This window comes from Thunnus albacares, chromosome 2, assembly GCF_914725855.1.
Source record: "Thunnus albacares chromosome 2, fThuAlb1.1, whole genome shotgun sequence".
Classification (NCBI taxonomy): domain Eukaryota; kingdom Metazoa; phylum Chordata; class Actinopteri; order Scombriformes; family Scombridae; genus Thunnus; species Thunnus albacares.
The window spans coordinates 35,072,833-35,097,541 of NC_058107.1; the positions used below are offsets into that span (position 1 = coordinate 35,072,833).

The window sequence follows — 24,709 nt, forward strand, 5'->3', positions numbered from 1 at the left end:
TTCAATTTCAAACAAAGAGATCCCCTCAAACAAAAAACTGTGCTTCTATTTTTGGAAGGTTTAGTCTCCCCACTGACAAACGGGAAAATGAAGTGCTCCAAAAGGATCTGAGGTATCAACCTGAAAGTCTTATAAAAGGCTTTGAAAAGTCTCTTAATAATAAAGTTGCCATTCAATACACAATTGCTCAGAAGCAGGAAAACGAGTAGTGGATGTTAAGATTTGTTCAACTGTTTTCTAAAGCCAATAGAAAGTGAAAACCATAGGCAGAGAAAGGCTGTTACCTGTCCGGCATATTCCACATAGTCCTGCTGGCCGGGACGGGATCCGACGCTGCTGGTGGAGGTGGCGCTGCCCTGTTCGGTGCGGCAGAGCACGATGGCGTACTGGTTGAGGTTACCTGTTCGCTTCACCGTCACCGCCACAGTGCCGGCCTTCTCACTCACATTGTAGCTGTGGAAACATCAGAGGAAATGATTGGTTATTCTACAAAGTAATAACTAATTTCTGACCAGACAAAAGCCTCACAACACATGATTCAGACCTTTTGTGCTCGAAGCTGATGAGGGACCACTGGATGTGGAAGACGTTGTCGCTGACTACGTTGGGTTTGCTGTCCTTGACGAGGAACTTGAAGTTGTCCATAGTTTCCTGAACGTTCTCCTGGTGCAGCACGTAGCGGATCAGACCCAAGTTGATATCAGCTGGAGAGGAGCAAGGTCAGATTAATGTTGATCAAATGTGAAAATCTATTATACACCTCAATTATTGCTTCATCTCAACCTCTCAGGTCACAAATCGCATGGAAAGTCACAGAAACACCCCGTTTTTTGTCATTGAACGAAATTTTTCTCAATCAAAATAATGTGTCAACACTGTCACAGAACATTGCAGCAGGTTGTAAACAAGCAGAACCAGTTTGAAATAACTTTCCCGACTGCTGAAGTGTCCTTGAGCAAGAGAATAATTCACTTTTCTTTCCCCAATGAGTCACCTTGGCCTTACTGTGAGTAAAGGGACAACAAAAAGAGACCCTAAAGGGATCAAATTTTAATATTAACAATCTTTATAAGGTTTGTCTTTCCCGTAAAATAATGACTCCTTAATTTGCTGCCTCCGGCCTTCTTCTATTACTTGAGAGGAGTAAAAAAAAACTTGAAAATGAAACTAAAACTCATCACCGGCTCACAATTTCTGCTCATTTATACCTTCCAGAGGAGTTCTTTGTAATTGATGGCTGAAAGCCAAGAAAAAAAAAAAAAAAGATGAGTCTCTCTGGTAGAAAGCTGTTCAAATGACCTTCAGGAAGTTCAGAGTAAACATGTATAGTAATGAACAGAAAACAGAACTAAATGGGACCACACAGGCAAAAACCCCCCCCCAAAAAACACTCATATCCAGAAAAATAATATTTCAAAACACGTTTTCAGGCTGAGAGCAGGGAAATGGCAGAATATGAGTAAATGTTGGCAGTTGGGATAATGTTGACAGTTAATCCCGTAACAAGTAAATCCCATTCCCTTTATTCGCATTTCTTTTTCTCTCAGGGTGAATTTATTTTAGTTATTGGATATTTGTTATCATTGACTAAATGATGTCTGTTCACTCCAAAATCTCAAATGCAACACATAAAAAGTGTCTGTTTGGAGTTTCTCTCCAGCCTAGAGGATCAACATTTTTACAAAAAGCAAGCTGACATTGATCCCTGGCTGCAGCCTAGAGGTGAAGATAAACAGCCTCGTGATGAGAGCGCTGCTGATTCAAACTGCGTTATTGGCTGGGAGACATGGGCTGGAGGGGCTGCTGAGGTGCCTTTGAACAAAACCTTTCTTGAAGAAAAGGTAGTCATTTCCTTGTATCCTTGACCCCTCGGTCCTTCAAAACTGTTCCTCTACCTTCAAATTTCAGGTGTAACATCATGTATGAGCTGAAGAACAAAGGATGAACAGAGGAGGGCAGTGACGCAACATCAAAAATGGGTGAAATTAAGTAAACTTGACTGCAGTCTTCAGGTATGGTTTGTGTTGACCCTCCTGTTGTCCTCAGGGTCAATTTTGACCCAAAACAGAATCCTGACTAAGAAATTATGAATAGTTTTAACTATAGTTGAGATCAGATGGATTATGGCGGACTGGTATATGTAAAAGTCAGGATACTGTTTTAAAACCATTTCAATTTTTTTGATGACAGTACATAATGACACCTGTTGTCCCCCTTGGTCAAAATTGACCCGAGGACAACAGGAGGGTCAAATTTGAATTAAGTTGCCACTCCATTATTCAGAACTCTCTTTGTTAGGGTCATTGTAAATTAAAGGTAGGGTTAAAAAGTCACCCAAAAGCTGTGATTTCCTACCTGCGGATCACCAGATAAATCTGAGGCATCACAAAATGATTGAAAAGAGACTTTTTTGCTTTTCTCTTTAGAAAATCTTGATAATTTCACCTCTTCAGCCTCTTAAAAATCCCTCCAATTAAACAACATAAGAAGAAGAAGACCATAACTTGTAACAATAACAAGTAGACGTGGCTTCATTTAATGCAATAACAAGCCAAAAGTGTTAAGAAGCACTTTTGAATATTGGAAGCTCAATCTGTATAACAGAGTATATTAAAAAGGTGTAATGATGATCCACTAATGTAGAAAACTCTCTTCCTTTTCTAGCAAATAATGAAAATAGATGATGAAAATATAATTGTAAACACCTGTTTTGTCAACTACATCATTTCTTTTTCCTAGGAGAAATACAATAAGGTTATGTAAGATGTTAATATGTGTCTGCGGTAAAAAAATAATTTAAAAAAAAAGAAATGAAGGCCAGGAAAAATAAAGAGATGAAGCTGCGTACCTTGTGTGAAGGTGGTGATGGGGTTGCCAGGTTTCAGTTTGCTCTCCAGGAAGCCGTGCTTCGGCTCCGTGGTGATTTCGTACACCAGCTGCCCGTCGTCCGTGTCTGGATCCATGGTCAGCAGCTCCTTCTTGGTGATCAGGTTGGTGGCCTGGGAGACATTAAAACAAGAAATGACTCCAATTACTTACGCTACAGTCACATTTATACTAAACATTATGGTTCTCATATGACTGATGTCATCTACAGTCTGAAGGAAAATGATTTAGCAAAGTGTCCTCTGCCCTCATGAACTACATCTGGTGTCATTATGGTAATAAACTCCTTTACTGCTGCTGCAGTGGATCTGGATAAATGAAGGCAGAGAATATACAGATATATTTTTCGCATACTAAAGTGCGCAGTGGTTTTACAAGCGTACACACACAGACACAGAGAGTGATATTTGGCTGTCATCTTGATTTGAGTGTCCTGGAGGCAGAGTCTGCAAAAGTTAGACGTGCCTGAAGCACTTTATTTCACTAAAGACGCTGCCTGCTTTGATCTATTAATTCTGTTTATTTTCTTTTTAACTCTGTATCTTGACATCATTGCAAAAACCTCAGTGATTTTCAAGGCTTGAATGAATGAATTAAAATAAGCATCTGTTGATTTTTATAATGACAGATCTATGAACTCTTACTATTCTTCTTCATTTTCTGGGCATCATATGTACATGTATATGTATTTCTTAAAACAAAAATATAGATACTACTGTACGTTCATGTTGAAACCATTTTGGCCTAAAAAAATATATATAATTCATGGGGATCCAGACCTGTGTTAAGTTTGTAAAATCCCTACAGGCAAACAAAGAGTTTTCTCTTTATCCAGGAAGATCAAGAACATGAAGAAGAAGAAGAACCAAAGATCTTCAGTTCAGGCAGCGGATGAACAGGACTGAACTGGTTTGGTAAGTTTTTTTTGCAGCTATTAGAAGCAGATGCAGGATTTTTATAATAAGCTAATTTGCCTCAATGAGAATACATTCAAGACTTAATTACCTGCAGTGCTAACACAGCACACAGACTCAGGATAAATGAACAGTGACATTTTTACAACTTCTACACAGGAAACCAAGGGTTTACATTGTGTTGAGGTGTTTGAACCAGCAGGGGGAGCAAGTAAATTACACACTGTGAGCAAACAGTGATAAAGCTTCTCTTTGCATTTCTGTCAATCACAAAGACACGTTTAATAGATTACTGTGATACAATCGCTCTGAGAATCACATAGAGATGTGTGTTTTTGCACAATCATGTATCCCAGACAAACTCTTAGAGTCATTACTGGAAAAAATAAAGATTTTTTCAGGTAGAGTTTGTTGAGTCTCCTGCTAATTCAAACCTTTTTGTCTGTAAAGTGTCCAGTGAAAGTGGAGAACAGGAAGGACGTATTATTATAAGCTGCTCAATGACAACTTGAAAGGGTTCTGAATTAGAAAAAAAAGGTCTCCATCACTCCCTTCAGAGCTATTTAACATCACCACGAAACAAAGCAAAGACTAAAAGGGCATATTGGAAGATGTTCATGATGACGTGATCCTGCTGCAAAAAGAAGACTTGTACCTTGTTGTCCATGTACTCCAACCACTGCAGCCCCAAGTTGGTAACAATACGCGGCGTGCCGTCGTCAACCGGCAGGATATCGATCTTGAACTTCTGTGGAGCGGCTGTCACTATCTGGAAGATGGAACAGTTGTGACATTTGATAAGTTCAAAGATTTCACGTTTCAAGGGGAATTTGACGAACAAAAACAAACAACAAATAAAAAGTTTTTAACCTTTCCCAATATTCTCTTTAAAGGGTTGCATCATCCGAACCACAAAAAACCCCCTAGTGGTTTCTAACCATCCACATAGCTTTGCTTTTATTTTATTTTATTTATTATTTTAGATATCTGTCTCAGAGATTTCTGCCTCTACCTCCAATATAATGGACAGTGTTGAAATACGACATTTGAAAAATTCAAGAGCAACATCTGGTTGCAGAAACAGCATCCTGGATACTTGGGCTGCAGCCACTTCCTCATAAACAGATCACCCTGATGTCACGTTGAGAACAGCGAATGGAAAAGCTCTGGATATAAATGCCAAAAAAGAAAGTGCTAACCCTAAGGCTAACCTTTTATTGATTTATCCTCCCTTTAAAAAAAACACTGATGGTCGGCTAAATCAGATAAACTACTCCAATATTACTAGTTACTGTTTTGTCCGAGGTGCGTGAGGGAATTACAGAAAGAGCAGATGCTGTTAAGGCCAGCTTTGACATGTGCCATTTGAACGATGTGTTCATCCAAAAGGGTGTTATATGAGCTCATACATTATTTAATAACAGGGGCAGCTCCAATGGGAGAAAAATTCACCTCAAAACACCGACGGCGTTAATGCCACAAACCTTCTCCTGCGCTACGGAACATGTGAATATCAAGTCGAACGTCCCAAGGTGATGGAAAGATAATAAACACTAGCCTGAGAAGTGTTTCTGTGTGTGTGTGTGTGTGTGTGTGTGATATCAATACCTGCCTGCCATCATTCAGTTTAATCATATGGACTATTAGTAGTGACAGGTGGTGGAGGGCAGCTGAGAGAGGGATGGCTAAATTGACAAGCTGAGAAGTCAATTCACCCTGAAGCTTGCTCATAACTATCACCATAAAGCTGACATTAACACACACACACACACACACACACACACACACACACACACTCCTCCGTTTAATGCATACTACCGCAGTCCGGCTGGCAATGTGAGCTGTTAAAGAGGTTAAAAGATGAATCTAAGAGGTTGTGAGATGATTAGAAGGAAATAATAACCTTTTTTTTCCAGACTGAAATACTTTACTGGTGTCTCAAAATTATTCAAATGGGAAAGTTTATGTGACTCTGAGTCATATTAAAGATTAAACAAGCAATAAAAGGTTAGCAATCCACTGCCTTTGCCCCTAGCTAACCTATTTCTACAATATCCACACTTTTCAAAAATTGTCCTCACTGTCTTCATCTTTAAAAAAAATGTCTCAACTTTTTACTTCAGGGATTAAGATTCTGGACATGAACTGCAACTTCCTGTTTGAGTCTGACCCGCATCTGTTGATTTTCTGTCTCCTCTCTGCTACTGTCTCTAATGATGATACAAAAATGCCTGAGTAATATTTAAAAAAAACTTTTAAAGAGCATCGTAATTTTCCAGAAATGTCACTCTCCAGGTCTGTAACTGAACTTTGTCCTCACAAAAATACAAGTACAAGAGCACACACACATACACACACAAACTGCTGATTCACCCCTCACGTCACATAAAGGTCAGAGCAGTGACTCCCCAAACACACACACACACTAACACGACCTTCAACGCACACCCCAACTCTGCTAATTCAATCGTCTAGCTGTAATAAAAATGTCAGGAAGCTGCCTCCTTCACACACACACACACGCGCACACACACACACACGTGTTACCTCCTTGCCGCCCTCCTCCACCATGAAGAGCTGGTTGGTGCCGTCGGCCACAGTGAAGGTGAAACGGTCCTTGAGCGAGTTGGAGCCGTCGTGGTTGTAGCTGATGCGGTTCTGGTAGATGTCGTCCATGGTGAAGCTGCTTGTCTCTCGGTAATGCTGGCCGTTGCTCGTACGCTCCACGGTGCCGTGGCGAGGAGCCTGGACGACGGTGAAGACGATGGACTCCGCCTGAAGGAAGTAGTGTTAAAGGGTTGAAATGTTAAAGGAGGCACGATGATGGACGGTTATGGTGAAATATGGTGCGAAGGCTGCTCTCTAAAGCCTGCTTCTACGGCTCTATGAAGGAAATTTACTATTATTATTTTTGAAATGATGCTCATTAATCATGCGAGGGGAAGGTCAGGTCTTTTGTTTTCCGTCCATGAGAAAGAGTCACTGTCCTGTCGCTGTCACTGTTCCTGTTCCTGTGTACATAGTTTATAACCAAATAAAGGAATACATTCAGCTTTGTAGCGGCTGTTTAAAGACATTCTGGGAAATTAAGGGAATTTTTAATTGCAGTAAATGTAGGCAAGGATGTCGAGAGAAAGCACCAATGTTTTCTGTTTCCTTAAATCAACAGAAAACATTCTTTATAAAGTTGTTGCCAGAGAAAATAAAGCTCTAGAGAAGAGCAACAGAGGCCAGCTTACACAGCTTATCACTTTAGAGGTCCTGCTCTTTTCTAAACAAACCTTTAAAACCGGACAAAAATAAAAGAAAGTTTTCAGGGATTTGTGTAGCTACCTCAGTGTCTGCGTCGGTGGCTTTCAGCTCAAACTCGGTGATGGTCTTCCTCACTCCCTCCTGGACCCTCATGCCGGGGACCTGGAGCAGAGGCAGGGAGTCGTCCACTGGTTTGATGGTGATGTAGAACGTCTGGGCAACCTGGAGACAACGTACGCAAATCAGTATTAACATGAATCAGCTTCGATGCAATGTAGATGTGCACTACTAGTATTTTTGTGTACATTTCCTTCTTTCTACACGTCTGTTTTCTCCATCATCACACTTATGTTTAGGATCAAATTAGGCGATGCTGAAGTCTTCAGATAAACTGAAGGATTAAGTGTCTCTTCATAGACTTCTTAAACTAAATAAAATACTCGGATTGTCTGAAAAATAATCAAAACAGAGCAGTTTTTTCTCAGCTCATGAAAAGCAGATGAACACGGGACGGTGATGATAAATCCTCCTCTACTAAAAAATGTATTTTTACTTCTTCAGTTCCTTCAGTTGGATGTTTGAGCTTCAGTGTGCAGAATGATGTACGTGCAGAGTTTGACACTAGAAGGCTTTTTATCACAGTAATTTGCTGAGGGAGGAAAGTTTCTCTGAGCTCAACTTAAATCTGAGTTTAAGGCGTCTACCTATGATCATGCTTTGTGACATCACAACTAGTTTTGAGCCAATCGTGGTCCAGTATGTGAAACTTGAAGCCTCCAGTGCACAAACATCTGGATTTTTTCAATGAGGGAAAAGGAGGAAAAGTCATTTTAAGAATTTTTATCAAGGTAATTGAATGTTTTTTTAATGGAAAAACCCTATCAGACACATTCCAAGCAGAGGATTATTATGTCTTTAAACCTGACTCAAGGGAATCAATATCTTCTACTGAGAGCAGTTAAGTGATAGTCACTTTCAACACTATACGCTCTGGGGAATATTCAACCCATCTATAATTTCAAAACCCTGATGATACACCTCTAAAAAAAGCACAAACTGCAGTTATAACAGAAACTGTGACCCGGTATCTCCCCTGAGCAATCCCATCTCACATTGAGTAAAATATTCTGCTTTAGTATGACTTTAAAATTCAAAAAGACTTAAATGTAAAACATTTATGATAAATATGTAGTGCTTTTCCAGCGGGAAACTGCGAACCGGAGAGGGGAGAGTTAACCAAAGTAGCACCGAACCACTTCACAAACACTAACAACTACAGCGGCTACAAAAGCCTCCACACACACTGCAGTCAGCCAGGCGTGAAGGCCAAATGACCTTTTTCACATGTTTACTCAAGTCCTTGTGGTCCTCATTAGTCTGGATTAGCAAGGCAGATTTATGTATGAGGCGAACTGGGTTTAGAGGGGGGGGGATGGAGGGTGTGGTGGGGGGATCGGGAAGGGCTGGAGTACCACTTTCTCTCCACTCTAAAAGCTCGGGGTTCGTTAGATTTGATTGATATTTTTTTATATTGAATAAAATCCTTTAGACCTCATATTGAAAGGGAATTACTATGCTATGGGTGAGAAAACTTTTCATAAAAAAAAAGGAGTTTTGCAAGATATTTCAGGCTAAAAAAAAAGCTTCTTCTTCTTCCAACAATAAAGCCAATGACAAAGCAGTCTGGAGGGCTTTTTATGTGGAGGGTGAACACGCTGCCCGCCTTTAATTCATTATCATGAGAACTACGTGACACAGGCATTGAGAGCGGGGTTATCTATTGTGACAGAAGTACTCGGGCTTGAATAACGTACACGTCTGCCCGCCTCTTCAAACAGAGTCGTCTTAGCTGGAACTTTTGATTACGTGAGGTGAATTTTTTTTTTCAACTGAGCTGACCATTCTGTGGGCAACCCTTAATGACTTGACTCGTTTGTATCAACCTTGAAGAAGGCTCAGCAAGTCCTGGTTGATCCTAGTGTCACGTCCTGCCTGGATTTTATCTGTGGTTTTTGGACTCTTTGTGTATTTTGTTCTCTTGAGTTTTCAGTGTTGCATTCATGTTGCCTGGTTTTTTTCTGTTTCCCTTGTGCCTTGTGTGTCCTCTCACCTACCCTGCATCACCCTGGTTACCCTTAGTGTCTTCCCCGGTTTATCTGCCCCCCAGTCTGCCCGTGCGTTGTGTCACCTGTTGTCTGTTTACTTTAGTTCCTGTTTTATTTTGAAATATTTTCTCCTTGTGTCTTCTCACCTTTACTTCCTGTGTTTGATCACCTCATGTGTTTCACCTGTGTCTCGTTTGCAATCACCCTGTGTATTTATCCGAGTTTTTTCCTTGCGTTTATGGTCTTTGTTCCTGGTCCCAGTGTCTCTTGTGACATCGTATCCAACCTGCTTGCCGTCTCTGCGTTTGGGTCCACCTGCTCCGCTCGCACAAACCTGACACCTAGCCTGTCCAGGGAGTTTAAGTTGCCCCCGTCTAGCTGCAGATACAGTCCGCCTACATGCAGGATCAATAGGCTTAGGAATTCTTTTGTTGTGGCTGCCATTGGCCTTTTAAAAAATGCATTGTGATATCATGTTGTATGTTATATTGTATTTACTGTTTTGTCTGACGGTTGTGTGGAACTGCTTGCTGCCTCGAGGATAATAAAGATTTCTTTGACCTCGACACAATGTATGTTGTTAAATGGAAAAAAAAAAGACAAAAGAGCTAAAGTTTGTTGTATATTTCCTCTCTTTGACATAGTCTTGGTGAAATAATACATTTCACATTTTCCACCAAATGGAAATTAGCTATTAAGACTCAAGGCTCTTGTTAAAAAGGAGGTTTTGTTTTCTAGAGAGAACTTGGAGAAGAGGTTTTTTACTTTTGATTGAAGCAAAGTTGTTTTTTTAAACCAGTATCTAGCGAGTGTGCACGTCCACACTTTGTCCAAAAGGTGTGATGGGATGTCACAAGTGGACAAGCCTAAAAAGTTGGGAATTGCTGGGTCACATCCAATCCGCTTAACTGAAATGCTCAAGTAAAAGCCCCTTAACTTATCACAGTGCACCGCTTGGTATCAGAAAAACCTCCTTCAAAGCACCAAATTGAGCCAAACCACCCCTAAATTTGCTTGAAAGGCAGTTTTATTCTTTATAGCGTTGACCTCCCCCGTTCACCTCATTTGTCCCGTCTGACACAGTGAAGGAGAACTGGTCGGCGTGCTTCTCTTCTTCGCTGGTGTGGACGTATTGGATGCTGCGTGATGCCAGATCGGCCTGGGTGAATGTGCTGATTCTGGTGCCTGAGAGAGAGAAGATGGAAGAGCTGTTAGCTGAGTTGGAACAATCAACAGAAAGTAATTTACTTCCTTTTTTTTTTCTTTGAATACCCACATCCTCTGTGATTCATCCCAACTCACACACACACATATAAACGCAAAAAAACATCATTAAGGCATCCGGTCTTTCATTAAGACACATTCACTTTGAACACACGCTGCCACACTCATTTATTATCATTAATGCATTTTGTTGTTTTTCCACCAGTCTTTCCTGTGTTACATTTTCACTGTCAATCGTTTTTCTACCCAATACTTCTGTCTGTTTGTCATCCTAAATTGTGTTTTTTTAATCTTTTTTTTATTTTGGCATCAGCTGGTTTTTATAAGCCTCTCTTGTCATTTCACCTCAGAGCACACACACTGAGTGTTTATTTTTCACTTTTTCGTTTTTTTTGGCTTTTATCATTTTAATGAGCAAATAAACTTAACTGAACCTAAAGTTAAATATTTTTTAACGAGGCTCCGGCTCCACTTCACTCTCTGACGCCTCCACGGATTAAAACTCAGCGGGAAACTTAATCAGGTTTGATAGCATCAATCAAACGTTACTCTGCGTGAAACTAAAGGCAATTTTCTAAAAAGGAGCCCAAAATATATATCGTGCATCAGAGGACACAGACTTCTATTTCTGCTGATTTGTTATGGCTGGATGCTTAAAAGGGACTTGACTTAGGTTTTAGAAACAGTGGCCATGTGGTTCATACTGTATATACAATAATAACAATTATTTACAGTTGTGTTTGATGTAGAAAGTGATGACATGGTTTTGTATGATGAATGCAAAAGAGAAGATGGACATTTTCTCTGATTTCAGTCTTAGATATATCATATTCTAACATATCATTCTGTCAGTAGGCAGTTTAAAGGATCAGTGTGAAGGATTTAGTGCCATCTAGTGGTGAGGTTGTAGATTGCAACCAAATGAATACCCCTCTAGTCCTCTTCCAAGCATGTAGGAGAACCTACGATGGCCATGAAACTTGCAAAAAACGCGAAAGACCATCTCTAGAGCCAGTGTTTGGTTTGTCTGTTCTAGGCTACTGTAGAAACATGGCAGTGCAACATGGCCGCCTCCGTGGAAGAGGACCTGCACCTTGTATAAATATAAAGGGCTCATTCTAAGGTAACAAAAACGCAACAATCCTTATTTTCACGAGATTATACACTAATTAAAACATACTGATGAGTCTGTTCTGCTAGATGCCACTAAATTCTACACACTGCACCTTTAACAATTCAAAAAATTATCATATAAATAGCTATATTGATACTAGATGGGTGTATGCCTCACAATGAAACGCGTCCTATAATTTGCAGCTAACAGTGTTTCACCATTTCCTGATAGTAAATTAAGGGAGATATTGTTTGTTCCAGGTCTGTCAGCGCACTGCATGAAGAGATATTAAGTATAAACAGACCTCTTATGTCTGTGACTTTGATATGAAAGTAATAACTTGTTGAATATTACCACCCAGTAGTGAAATCAAAGTTATTTCCCTAAGCAGACGCAAGAGACAAAAGGTTATTTCCCTGTGTGGATGAAAAACAAAACTTCCTATGAAGCAGGTCAAATATTATACAGGGAGAGCTATAACTCATTCAACGTGTCACCGAGGCCTTGAAGAAATGGAAGTGGAAGCTTTTCAACATCAATCTTCTTCACATCAACTTTTTTGAAGCCTAGTCTGTGTCATCAACTCTCCCCGGCTGGAAGTTTATATAGTACATCATCATAATCAGGACAGGCAGACAGGGAGACAGAAGCAATACTCAGTAGTCTGTAATAATAATAATAATAACAGTCAGTCAGTGATGAGGTTTTGTACATTATATTAAAGGGAATTGTATTTTTCTCTTCCATTTATCTTGACAGGAAATTGCAGGAAATACCAAGTTACTGTTTCCCAAAGTTTAAACACAGGCTGAATGCTGCGTAGGCAAACTGATATACTTTTATAATATGAGCAGAGAGAAGCACATACAGGCTACAAAAGTTACTTATTTAAAACATACTAAAAAAAAGATAAGGGCCTGCTTGATTTGGAAATACTTGTAGGAACAGACTGTTCTGATATTCCTGCATCCCGTGCAAAACCAGGAAAATTTAGGCTTCCAGATTAAACGATAGGTTCACATTATATTAACACAATAACAACATGTCCGTATATGCATGGAAATAGTTCTGGTTGCTGTAATCATTGCTCCTGTCATTACCAGTCAAGAGGCAATCCCTTCCTTACCAATGTAAGAGACAAAATCTGCAGTCCTAATTCTGTGCAAAAATGCATCCTGAAAGCTAATATGAGGCTTCAGCAGACTGAATTAGACAAATCCGTCTTATATCGTCCACAGTTACAGTCATTTAGCGCATAATTTCTTCTTTGTGTTAACATCCTTTCACCACAGCATGGACAGGTGGAGCAATTACAGCAAAACTCTTTCAGTTTACATGTGAGCATAATAATGTGCATCCAGACTAGGTAATATCATGATATTTCAGGGTATTTCTGTGATAATCACATTCTTGACGATATGACAAAATACTCCTTGCGTGATTTTTTGCTGTCCTCGTACTCAACCGGGTGCTTCTGCTTGAGATGGTGAAATAAATTTGTTGTATTGTCTTTTGTTTTTACAGATTTCTTGCACTTCTTACATATCAGTGTGGTACTGTGGTGATGTAACCAAACCACTTCCACACTACTGAAGTCGCCCTCCTTTCTCTGGAACTAACTCCTCCACTGTGCAGCCGGTAGTGATGTTAATTTCGCTTTCAGCCATGCTTGTTGTTGCTGTTTGTAACGATGTGACGTCATCACGTCAACAAGTTGGAATATGGCCATTATCATGATATGAATTTTTTCTATCATATTAAAAAATTATATTGATATTGATAATCGTGAACGATACGATACGGCACATCCCTAATCCAGACATTCAGAGTTTTTGAGATGTTTAGTCTTTGGCAGTTTTGAGGGTAGATTTCACTTCATTGCACAGCAGTTTTACCACTGTGATAAACTGATTTAACGTTTTATTGTTGACATAAAACAAAACATTGATGAGCTGACAAATGACAAATGACAAATTAACTTACATTTAATCCCAAAAGTCTTGTTTCAGTTTCACAGAACTGAGCTGAGCTCGTGTTCGAACCGCAGTGGAACTACGGGAGATTTGTTTTTCATAAGTCAGCCAACCTCAACAAATCTCATTTAACATCAAGATGTGAACATTGCAGAGAGGTTCAAATGCTTTGGACTCAGCAGAACTAATGAAGCCTCTTGGATAAGTAGATCAGTCTATTTGCATTTGACTGAATATTTGTTTCCTTTTTTGAAAGTTACTCCAAAACCTATTTCTAAAACACGTCACACTGAGCTGCAGATAAATCTCAGGTGAAGTGGGTTTTAAATCTCGATTGATTTGTATGACAGGTGCCCTTTGACTAACACTCCACCTGAGAGGGGTGTCACAACCTTACACAGCTAACAAGCCTTTTGAAGACTTTGCCTTTGAAAGTGGGCATTGATAGAGCACATTCATCTCTTTGTGCTGTTACCTTGACGTTCCCTCGTAGGCTGACAAGCTATCCCAGAGGAGCAGGGCAGCTAGCTGTGCACGTTAGCATAGAATGACAGATTGGCTGAACGGCTAGCGGTAATTATCCAGGGCTGCTCTGTGGCTCCGAGGTGAACTGATGCTCGAAGATCGGAGAGCGGTGTTAACATCCAGGTAATTAGCATGCTGCGAGAGCGTTCAGCGATGTGGGGAATCCATTCAGCCGGGGCCCAAATGCTCAATAGCACGGAAGCTAATAATCACCTCTTTGTGGTGGGAAGATGCATCAACTTCCTCTGTGCTTCTTCCAAATGTAATTTTGCTTGCAATTTATTTCTGCATAAAAACAGTTTGAGGTGACACGAGAGAAGCTTTATTTATTTCTGAGCGGAAATAAAAATAAAAAAACACCTGGTAGTGATTTTGTGGTTGTACTGAGGAAACGTGCATAATGAGTTTGTTGTTTAGGTTGCAGAGTTTGGTAATTAACTGAACGTGCATAAGAGATTTAGTTAAAGCTGCAGTCATTCAATATCTGTATGTGTGTCTATTTTGAAGGGGGGGGGCAGCTGGAATACATCAGAGATAAACACGAGAGGAACTGGAGCAGGGCTCATTACACTCCCCTCTTTGTGTGTGTGTGTGTGTGTGTGTGTGTGTGTGTGTGTAGAGTAATTATCAAAGACAGAATGAACCCTTCTGTATATGAATTTACTGTATGAGTGTATGAGTCTGGAGCAAATCCGTTTCATCAACGTGTGACTGAGCATTTACCTGCTTCCACCTATTATATAAACATTTCTCCTTTCAATAGTGGGCAAAATATTATTTCAAAGTTCTCATTTTTCATGTGCAAGAACTCAAATTGATGTTAAATGTTCTTAAAAACTAAACTCTTGTAGTAATATCACAGGAGTATTATATATAAAACTGCTTCATTTTACTCATCTTCCACTACATGTGCTGTCTCTCTTGCGTGTTATTAAACTGAAGGTTTATTATCAGTGTCTCAGATTATTTTGTTTTATTGCTTCATTCTTACAGTATTATTGTATTTTGGGATTTTAACCGCTAAATATCTACACATTTAGCAGTAAAAGTAGGAGGAACAGGAATTAACTTACCTGCAATATAGAAACAGTTCCTCTTGACAAACCAGTCTCACCTCAAGGTCCATTTAGTGGTTGTTCTGGAGCCTTCTATCATATCACACCATCTTCATCATCAGCTGGAGTTTGTTCAACAAATTTTACCCCCCACCCTCCCCTCCCAACCATTTCATTGACTTCTTGCTGCTGTGTGTGATGTGATTGAAAGTACCGGAACATCTACTAAATGGACCTCGAGATGAAGTTGTTTTGTCAACTGTAAAGCAATTTTATTCAAGTCAGCAGTCGAGTCTGTGAGCTCTGATATGATGTCCCGAGTCTTGTATTGTACAAAACCAGTAGAGTGGAAATAAGAGTCCAGTACCAATTTTACTTTTTAAAAACCGCTAGTTCCTGATGGCCAGTGGCGTCCATCCCAGTCTGCCACAGTGTCTATTTTGATTCTACCTCACAGTTGGAAAATTTCAGATTCTGCACATGGTGGCTTTCACATGTATTAATGGTAGCGGATATTTTTCCAAAAATCACTATTTATGTTGTCAAATTCCAGTTTCAGTCATTTCCAGTAATTTCTCTTCATACAACAATTTGAAAACACTTCTGGTAAAGGCAGAATTGAGGGTGGTTTGTTTGATTTGGTGCAATTATACCACCTCAAAAAGTGGTATGATGATGTCTTTTTTGGCTCCAAAAGCGAGTCAATCCCCATAGACCCCCATGTTAAAATGCCCAAATTTACAACAGAAATAAACGTGTTTACAGCCTGGTACAAAAAACGGTTTTGGTCTCTGTAGCTAATTTCCTCTTTCATGACAACTGTACGGGGGGTGAATTTTTTTATAACTCACCCGTTTAAATTTTATTGAGCCGTAAAGTTATGCATGATGAAGGACATGGCTGCTTTGAGTGACAGATCCACCAGCCACTAGGTGGCTTGTTTCAGCCATTTGGCCCGCCTCTTTGCCCATTTTTGATTGGCTGGGAGTTAGGCAGAGTCACGTACTGCCAAGATGGCGACGGCCGGAGCGGCTCACTTTGAGCTTCAAAATCACTCTTCAGAAACCAACGGGTGTCGTCACGGTAACTACGTCCATATTTTTATACAGTCAATGCTTTTAACACTCACATTTCCAGTCACCAATATAAAACCAGTAATGTGGCTCCTTCAAGGGCCAGTGGAGGTTTGAAACCTTCTCTGCCTACCTGGGCTGGCGGCGCGTTCCAGGTGACCCAGGCTTGTCTGTTTGGTGATGCGGAAGATGAGTTCGCTGGGCTCGCTGTCCTGGTCGCTTGCTGACAGCTGCAGCGTAGTTAGCTTCTTCATCGAGTTTTCATCCAGCACCAAACCTTTGTTCACCACCACGGACGGAGGAAGACGATCCTCTGCGGGAGAGAAGAAGACGAAGGTTAGATACAAGAGAAGAAAGTAAGAAAGAAAGTAAAGGAGAAAAAAAAAAGGCAAGAAAATATCTATAAGTCTGTGAAGTTTTGAAAACGATTCAACCGAAAGGATATAAAAATATTATGAGTCAATTTCTCATCCTGGTAAACAACGAACATGATGGACTGAATCAGCAGGGGGAGAAAGAAGAGGAGACTGATTTGGTACAAAGGGAAGGAGAGGCAAGGAGAGAAGATAAGAAGAGCAGTGGGGTGTATTATGAACTGGAGAAATGGAGGAATGACACAACAACAAGCACAAAACCGGAAAAAGATTAAATTGGGTGATGGCAAAGGAGGGAGGAAGACATATAAGGAGGCATGACAGAGAGATATAGGTTGGAGAGATTCGGACAACCGGATAAGGAAAGATTGAGAGAAGGGTGGGAAAGTAATCAGAGAGCAGCGTGGTGGGAAGAGATATGAACAGAGAGCTTCACTATTGTCACATCTGAGAAGTGGAAGAGAAAAAGTAAAAAGTGTGGATATAACAGAACAGGATAAAAAAGAAAAAGTGAGCTGGAAAAGATATGAGAGAATCAGGACTCTGTTGAACCGTGAGGGACAGAAAATCCTTCAGTCTCCTGCAACTTCTGGAGCCTGAGCTGCTTGTTGAGGTCTGAATTTTAACTGCTGAAATGTTGCAGCAGGTTGGCTTCGTCCCCAGAAGGATGAGTGCAGAAAAAAAATAAAGTTTTTGTTGTGTGTCTTCAGCCAACACTGCATACTGAGGAGCAGTATACTATCCAGCTGGCTTAGAAACATAAAAGTTGTGTGATACAGTGGACTGCATGTGCACTAGCTTCTTTTGTAATGTAAATTAACTGAGCAGACAGGATATAAGGGTTAGTGTAGGGTAGGGTTAGGGCCAGGGTTAGGGTTAGGGGTTAGGGGTAAGGGTTAGGGTTTAGGGTTTAGGGGTTAGGGGTTAGGGTTAGGGGTTAGGGTAGGGTAGGTTTAGGGGTAAGGGGTAAGGGTTAGAGTTTAGGGTTAGGAGTTAGGGTTAGGGTTTGGGTTGGGGGTTAGGGGTTAGGGTTAGGGTAGGGTAGGGTTAGGGGTTAGGGTTTAGGGGTTAGGGTAGGGTAGGTTTAGGGGTAAGGGTTAGAGTTTAGGGTTAGGAGTTAGGGTTAGGGTTAGGGGTTAGGGTTAGGGTTAGGGTACGGTAGGGTTAGGGGTAGGGTTTAGGGGTAGGGTTACGGTTAGGGGTTAGGGTTAGGGTTTAGGGATTAGGGTTAGGGTTTAAGGTTTAGGGTTAGGGGTAGGGTTTATGGTTTGGGTTTAGGGTTAGGGTTTAGGGTTAGGGGTAGGGGTTAGGGCTAGGGTTAGGGTTATTTTATTCTGTAAATCTTCAGGGGTTCAAAATTTTTAATGCAATTCAAAACACCGATGGAGAACCTACTGAAAACCAGCATGCATCAAGTCATTTTTAACAAGAGTACCAATCTGAAATGATAATGACCTGATCCAAAATGAACCCCAACAGAACTAAATAAAGAAAGAACCCTGACTCTGGAAGCAGCATGATGCTCCATCATTTAATGAGCAGCTGTGGTCGACAACAGCAGCAACGCTTGTCCTAAGAATTAAGAACACAGCTCACATTCTCTCTCTCATAAAGCAATTTTTTTCTCCTGTGATGTTGATGATGCTCAACATGATCAAAGCTGACAGTTAGTCCGCTTGTATCCACTCAGGTATTACATGTAACACCCCATACCCCACCCAGCACCATTAGACTGAGTATAACATGGACTTGACCTCACTGAGTCCCAATTAATTCTTCCCTTAAGCTATTTTATTGCTACTACAGTCTCTAAAATCCCAAGTTGCACAAACCAAAAATGTGTTTGAAGGCCTGTAAACTAATCTTGTAACCAGCAAATGTTGGATAAATAACTTAAAATAGCAGTAATTATTAAAATAGCCATAGATACATCGCTACTATACTAATATCTACTACTTTACGACTGACTAATCATTTCAGCAGTACAATATATATTAAACCTACTCAGCCTTTTAGCATCAGTTAGCAGGTTTCCATGCTCTCTGCATATAAATGTCAAATCTTGGTATTTTCCAGACTGAGGGAAGCCCAGTTTAACACCTTTTACTTCAACAAAATTAGCTCATTTAACATAAGCAGAGTGGGTAATGGCCTTTGGGGGGAAAAAAATAGCTTTTTATAATGAAAAGAAGTTCTTGTAGTAGGGTAGATTTGAATATCACCACTATGAACTTGCATGATTTAGAAGATGGAAAACAGTGGCTTGTGCAAAAAATGGCTCCAGAAATTATTTTTTTCTCTCCGTGCAATTTGTATTCCGGACGTGTCCAAGGTGCAGTAGCACATCAGTAAGCATGCACGACAAAGGGCTAAATCTGTAGTAATTGCCTTTTTTTTTTTTTTTTTCCTCCACCAACTGAAGGACCACTTCACCCGATATTTCAGCACTACAGGTAACAGAGGATGGAAGAAACCCCTACCCAGTACACTAATGAAGAAGGACTGATCGATCAGTTTGTTGCCCTCCGGATCCACCAGGTTAAATTTGAAAGACAGGCTGCCTCCCTTCTCGCCTTTCTCATGGCTGTACTGCAGCAGGCCTGTAAGACACAGAGAGCACACACACGGTGTTACAGTAATGTTATATTTCAGCAGAAACTGATGGGAAAAGTTAAAGCATTTAAACATCAATAAATGACCATTACAGGCATTGGTAAAATCATTGTAACCCAACTACGAGACCATTAAAAAGAGAAGAGGCAGCTTTAAACACTTCAACTCACTGAGTCACATGGTTGAATTTGGAGGGAAATCAGTGAAATTGCTTTATGTCACAAAACTTACTTAAACAGAGTTAAAACGTTCAGTGTTTGTCGTTGTCAGATGGTAGGAAGCAGTTAAAGCCAAACACAACCAACATCCTAGGATTTTAATAGAGATTAATACTAACAATAATAACAATAAATACTAGCTTGCAAGCTATCAGAGAAATGGAAGCTACCGTCCATATTCAACATGGTCTCATTTGTTAATAAATCGTTAAAGCCCCTTTTAATAGAAGACATTTTGACATGTCATAGTAGGAAAAGTGTTAATAATTAAATGAATGATAGTTGAATTAGTTGCTTTAGTTTCAGGGTCCTGGTATTATGGCTGCTAAGTCTGCCTTGAAAAATGTCTGTTCACTAAGATGTCACAGTTAACTTATTGCTGTTAAACAGCGTCACACAGCATTTTTGTACTTCTTTGACCAGGGAATGTATCGCCAAATTTAAAGGTCCATGATGGATGGATGGATATCACCATTCCTCCCCAAGCTTTGTCAATATGGTCTTCATTCGAATGTGGAACGTGTTCTTTGACAGCTGGGACCAAAGGTGGAGGTCAAGAGGTCAAATTTTTAGAAAATCAGCGGCTAAGCTGAGAACACTTCAGTATTGGGGCAACTGTTCTTGAACTCTGAACTGTATTTTCTAAATGAATGTACTTTTTATACTTTTCTTTACATATCTAATATTTCTCAACTTTCTTTTAACCTCCAACAACAGATTTAAGAGCAGAACTTGCTTGATTTATCTGTACAAACAGAACAGAGAAGACGGAAAAGGAAAGTAGAGAGAAACAAAGCCGTCACCTTTGTTGACGTCCTCCTGAGTGAAGCTCTGAATTGGACCTTTGACAGAAATCTTCTCCACACGTTTACTCTTGCTGAGCTGGAGTTTGCCTGCTGGAGGATCTTTGGTCAGGATGTATCTGAGCTTCAGGCTGTCTGAATCGACGTCTGTTCCCTTTAGATTCTGCTCCGTGATCTTAGACGAAGACCCTGTAAAAAATACAGAGCACTCAGTGTCACCGCGGTCTTACTTTACAACCTTTTACTTGTTATTTAAGCCTTTTTTTACTCTGGTTTTATACTTTCTTTTATTTTTTCTTTCTTTTTTGAATGAGATGTTATCTGAATGTTTGAAAGTTCTTATTTGAGATCTCTATTCTTTATTTCTATTTAGATTTCTAATAGAATATAATAGCTGCTTGAACACATTTTCAACACCTTAAAGACTTTTCTCACACTAAGAAGCTCTTGTATTAATACAAAACATGACAGAGGCTTTTTCTCTCCTCTTAATACGACTCTCCGACTCCCCCCCTTCCAGTCTCACCTGCTGGGAGCTGCAGGCCTCTGTTGACGGTCATTCGGGGTCCTTCACTCCTCCGGACATCCATGGTGAACTCAAGGCGGCCCGTGTGGGTGTGGATGCCGTCGGTGAGGGTAAAACCCATTTCATCTGCGCCCCCGCTGACAGTTTCAGGCGTGTAGACCAGCAACTGATCCAGGACGTCCTGATAGGTAAAGGTCGATCCTTGTGAGAGGACCCGACCGTTCTCCAACGGCTGAGAGTAGAACTGGCGTCTGCGGAGTTTGCCTGAAGGGAAATGAAAGATTAGTGAACCTCTGATTCGGAAAAGGGTATGTAGGTGTGTAGGTGTGTGCGCACATGCTAATGGTAGCTGAAGCGGCGCCTCACATCACATCTGGTTAAGTACCGTGATTATCTCAGTTAAATGGAAGACGTTTGAGTTTTTCATGCAGTACATGAAAGACAGAAAAGGTCTTTGTAGAAACTAATGGGACTTTTTAGATTTCACTAAATGACATCGCTTCTTAAATCAAAGCCCAGGTTTAAATGGGATTTGAGTCTAAATCCTGGAGCATAATGAGACTCACACACACACACACACACACACACACACATGCAGTCACTGACAGACACTTTCTTTTTCCCCTCCTACATTTTAAAAGTATTTGCAGTGTAATGTTCCTGATTTCTTTTAACTCAATACTGAATTTTTTGAGCCTGGAGCTGATGTTGATATTTGATTATCTGGCACGATATATAGCTGATATTTGTTTTTTTTAACATAAACAGAAAAAATTGGAGCCTTATGTGTTACAAGAAACAAGTTCTACAGCATCCAGTGAGTGTTGCAGCATCTTGACGTCTTTATTACATTAGAAACGGTCTCTCTGTGATAAATCTGTGTGTGTGTGTGTGTGATGTGAGGACAGTGGAGAGAGGCGGCCTGTTAAAAAGACAAGCTGCCTGGGACTCATCGCCCTGCATGAAATCACTCCTCTCCTGCTCCCTGTCCCATCAGCTGTACACGCTTTTGGTTTTATGGCAATGGTACACTCAGTTTCACCGGCTGGTTTATGGTGCTTTCACTGGGGAAGGGGGGAGGAGGGGGGAGAGGGGGTGGCGGTTTGTTATGAGGAATGTCCTAGAGTAGGGGGGGTGGACAGATTAGAGAAGTGAGGGATTGAAAATAACATCCAGCGTGTCTTTTCGGGAATAATCTATAAGATTCATCCGCTGAACCAAAAATTCGGTAAGTCGATACTGTTGTGAAAACTTGAATAATGTGTTTTGCGAGCTGAAATTATACATCATCTTTACTAGATGACATAAATAAGCAGACCGGAAGAGTATTGAAGAAAAAGAAATGAACAAAATGTCAGTCTGGGTCTCATTGGTAACATTGATTAACAGCCCGACACCTCTGAAACTGGATCCACCTGAACTGCCTCACAATCTGATGCCAAGATGCTTACTCAATAAAAGAATTGGGACACTTGCTGGGAAAGGTGATTCAAAGATGTCCAGGTGTAGTAAAATATATTATCTTCCTTCCTTAGTGTAATAATGGTATTAAACTGATAACTTTTAACATTTTAATTTCCAAGTTACAAGCAGCCTTTGGCCTTTGGCAGTACACTCGGTCTATAAGCCAATTCAATCAAAGTAGAGCACTGACTTTGTATTAAACAAGCTCCTGATTAGCTGTAAATGATGCTGCTCAACATGATGTGTAAACTTGACAAAGCTTTATCACACATAGGGGAATGTTTTCCATTCAAAAATGACGAATATTTTCAGTAATTTATTCTGCAACTTATCCTCCAATTTGTGGACTTTCCAGCAGCCACAACAGGCCACTTGTCTGGTTGATTGTCAGCACTAGAGGCTCAGTTCCCTTTCAACTGTGCCTCGAATGTACATGCAATACGATGATTGGTTCCATTAAAGTCAGCTTCCTATATCTCAAACAAATTGGGTCTTTATGGCGTTGATGTTTTTCCTGAGTGCAAATTTAGCAAAACAAAAAGAGAACATTTTCACTCTTAAAGGGGACCTATGATGCTCATTTCCAGCTCTATATTTTTATTCTGGGACTCCACTAGAGTAGCTTTGCATGATTCACAGTTCAAAAAAATTCTTATTTATCTTATACCGGCCGTTTCTGCAGCCCCTCAGCTCAGCCTCTGTCTCTAGCAATCAGTTTTAGCTCCTTTATTTTTAAGGCACCCCTACAGATGAGCCCACTCTGTTCTGATTGGCTGACCAATATGACCATTGACCATATCGGAGTTGTGTTAAGTTACTGCTGATGAAAACCCAACATTTCCTGCTTTACTGCTTCATATTAAAAGCTTTTCAATGACTAAATAAAGGGAGACTTTTATTGTTTGTTGTTTTTTACAGGAAATAAAACATGTTCACCACCGAATTAGCAGAGCTAACAACATATGGAGATATTTGGAGCTCTTTGTTCAGCAGATCAGATAGAAATAATGCAGTGAGGAATAGTACAGTTTACCTCTAACGGGTAAACTACTTATTTCACTTTACCATGCTGCGTAATGGAAAACCTCTCACAGCGTACCAGCTCGACTCGAGTCATGGCTCGGCATGACTACCCCCAAAACAATGGAAAAGCGCCATAATGTTAGCGGAGCGGAGCAGTGAACTGGCGTGTTCTGTGCATGGAGCAGATGACCATATAAAGAAATCCGTCATGAGCCGACGTCAGCTCAGGTTGAAAGTAGAAAAAAACAATGGAAACTGAGCGTTCAGCCTTTTGTGCTTTTACTCACAGGGATTACTTCTACATACATTTACCTCATTATTTGACACTTTGGCTGCATTTAATATGAACATCCGATATTGTAACATTATATATATGACTGAAAATAAGGAAAAGCAGAATAGGTCCCCTTTAAGAATCACAAAACATGAACATAAAATGTGGAAAAATATCAGATTATCTCATTTTTATTTCTTGTTTGACGTTACTTCAGTGTGACTTTTTATTGCTCTTCACTTTCTTTATAGAATTTTTCACAGAGTTCCTGATTTTGTAAACTTCTGAGCTAAAACTAGGTTAAGATGATATATTGTTGAGTGAGAAATACATTTTTGTCCAAGAGAAATTGTTTTTTTTTTTGTGAAGCCATTTCTTTTAGTACAACGTGCTTTTGGCAGACAGGAGTGAAAACTCAATTTGGAACGGCGAGGGCACGGCAGGAAAACAAAGTGTTTTGAAGGTCAGTTGATTTGAGCGTGTGTGTCGTGTACGGCGAACGTGTGTGAGGAATGGCCGCTGCAGTGCCAGACTGCGGCGGACGACCGGTGTGTTTGTCTTGTTTTAAACTGTTTGGGTGTTTGTAAGAGAGAGAGAGAGAGAGTAATGTGTTTGTGTGTGTGTGTGTGCGTTTGTGTTCATCTCTATCACATTCAGAACAATTTACTATCAGCATGCTGGATACTCCTCAGCATAACTCTCTGCTTAGCTGTTTATTAGTCTGTGGTGTGTATGTGTGAAAGCGTGTGGAGGAATATCTTATAGAATATGTATGTGTGTGTGCATGTGTGTGTGTATATACATTATATGCTAATATGCAGACTGCACATCTGTTTGCATAATTTTCCAATGTTTATCTGCAGTCAATGCTGTTTTGGTATGTATGTAAATTTACAGTACATGAGGATCTGCTTTTGAAGCACCTCACATAGCTGACATCTAATTATATTTTATAAGCAGCAATTACAGTCCCATGATTGTTTAATGTTTGCTTTACAATAAACCGCATACAGGAAATGTTTAAATAATGCACCTGAAACAGAATGAAAAGACATTTTAGTGTCTCTTTCTGTGATTTTAAAGGAAGAATGTTTTTATTTTTATGTATTTTTTTTTTTCCTGCAATGTGCAGATGAAATGTCTGTGTATTGTCTTCATCAGCTTGTCTTACTAAGGCAACATAATTAAATCAAGAACAATTAAAATGAAAAGTTAATACAACATCGGATGCATATGTATGAATGTTGCAGACAGAAGCGGCAGAACATTTTCATTTATTCATTTAACTTGCAT

At 40.1% G+C, this 24,709-nt stretch overlaps 1 protein-coding gene across 2 annotated transcripts in view; it reads right to left on the reverse strand.

Annotated features, from left to right (window-relative positions):
• The window catches only part of fras1 (Fraser extracellular matrix complex subunit 1), a 298,584-nt gene that overhangs the window by 18,069 nt on the left and 255,806 nt on the right, over window positions 1-24,709 (reverse strand). For both annotated transcript variants that reach the window (XM_044332436.1, XM_044332428.1), the window contains exons 43-53: window positions 20,656-20,919; window positions 20,130-20,318; window positions 18,976-19,095; window positions 16,255-16,434; window positions 10,218-10,342; window positions 7,134-7,274; window positions 6,348-6,575; window positions 4,456-4,569; window positions 2,849-2,999; window positions 545-704; window positions 285-453 (exon numbers count right to left, since the gene is read on the reverse strand). In XM_044332436.1, coding sequence (XP_044188371.1) covers window positions 285-453; window positions 545-704; window positions 2,849-2,999; window positions 4,456-4,569; window positions 6,348-6,575; window positions 7,134-7,274; window positions 10,218-10,342; window positions 16,255-16,434; window positions 18,976-19,095; window positions 20,130-20,318; window positions 20,656-20,919 — 1,841 coding nt within the window. The remainder of the gene's footprint in view (window positions 1-284; window positions 454-544; window positions 705-2,848; window positions 3,000-4,455; window positions 4,570-6,347; window positions 6,576-7,133; window positions 7,275-10,217; window positions 10,343-16,254; window positions 16,435-18,975; window positions 19,096-20,129; window positions 20,319-20,655; window positions 20,920-24,709) is intronic.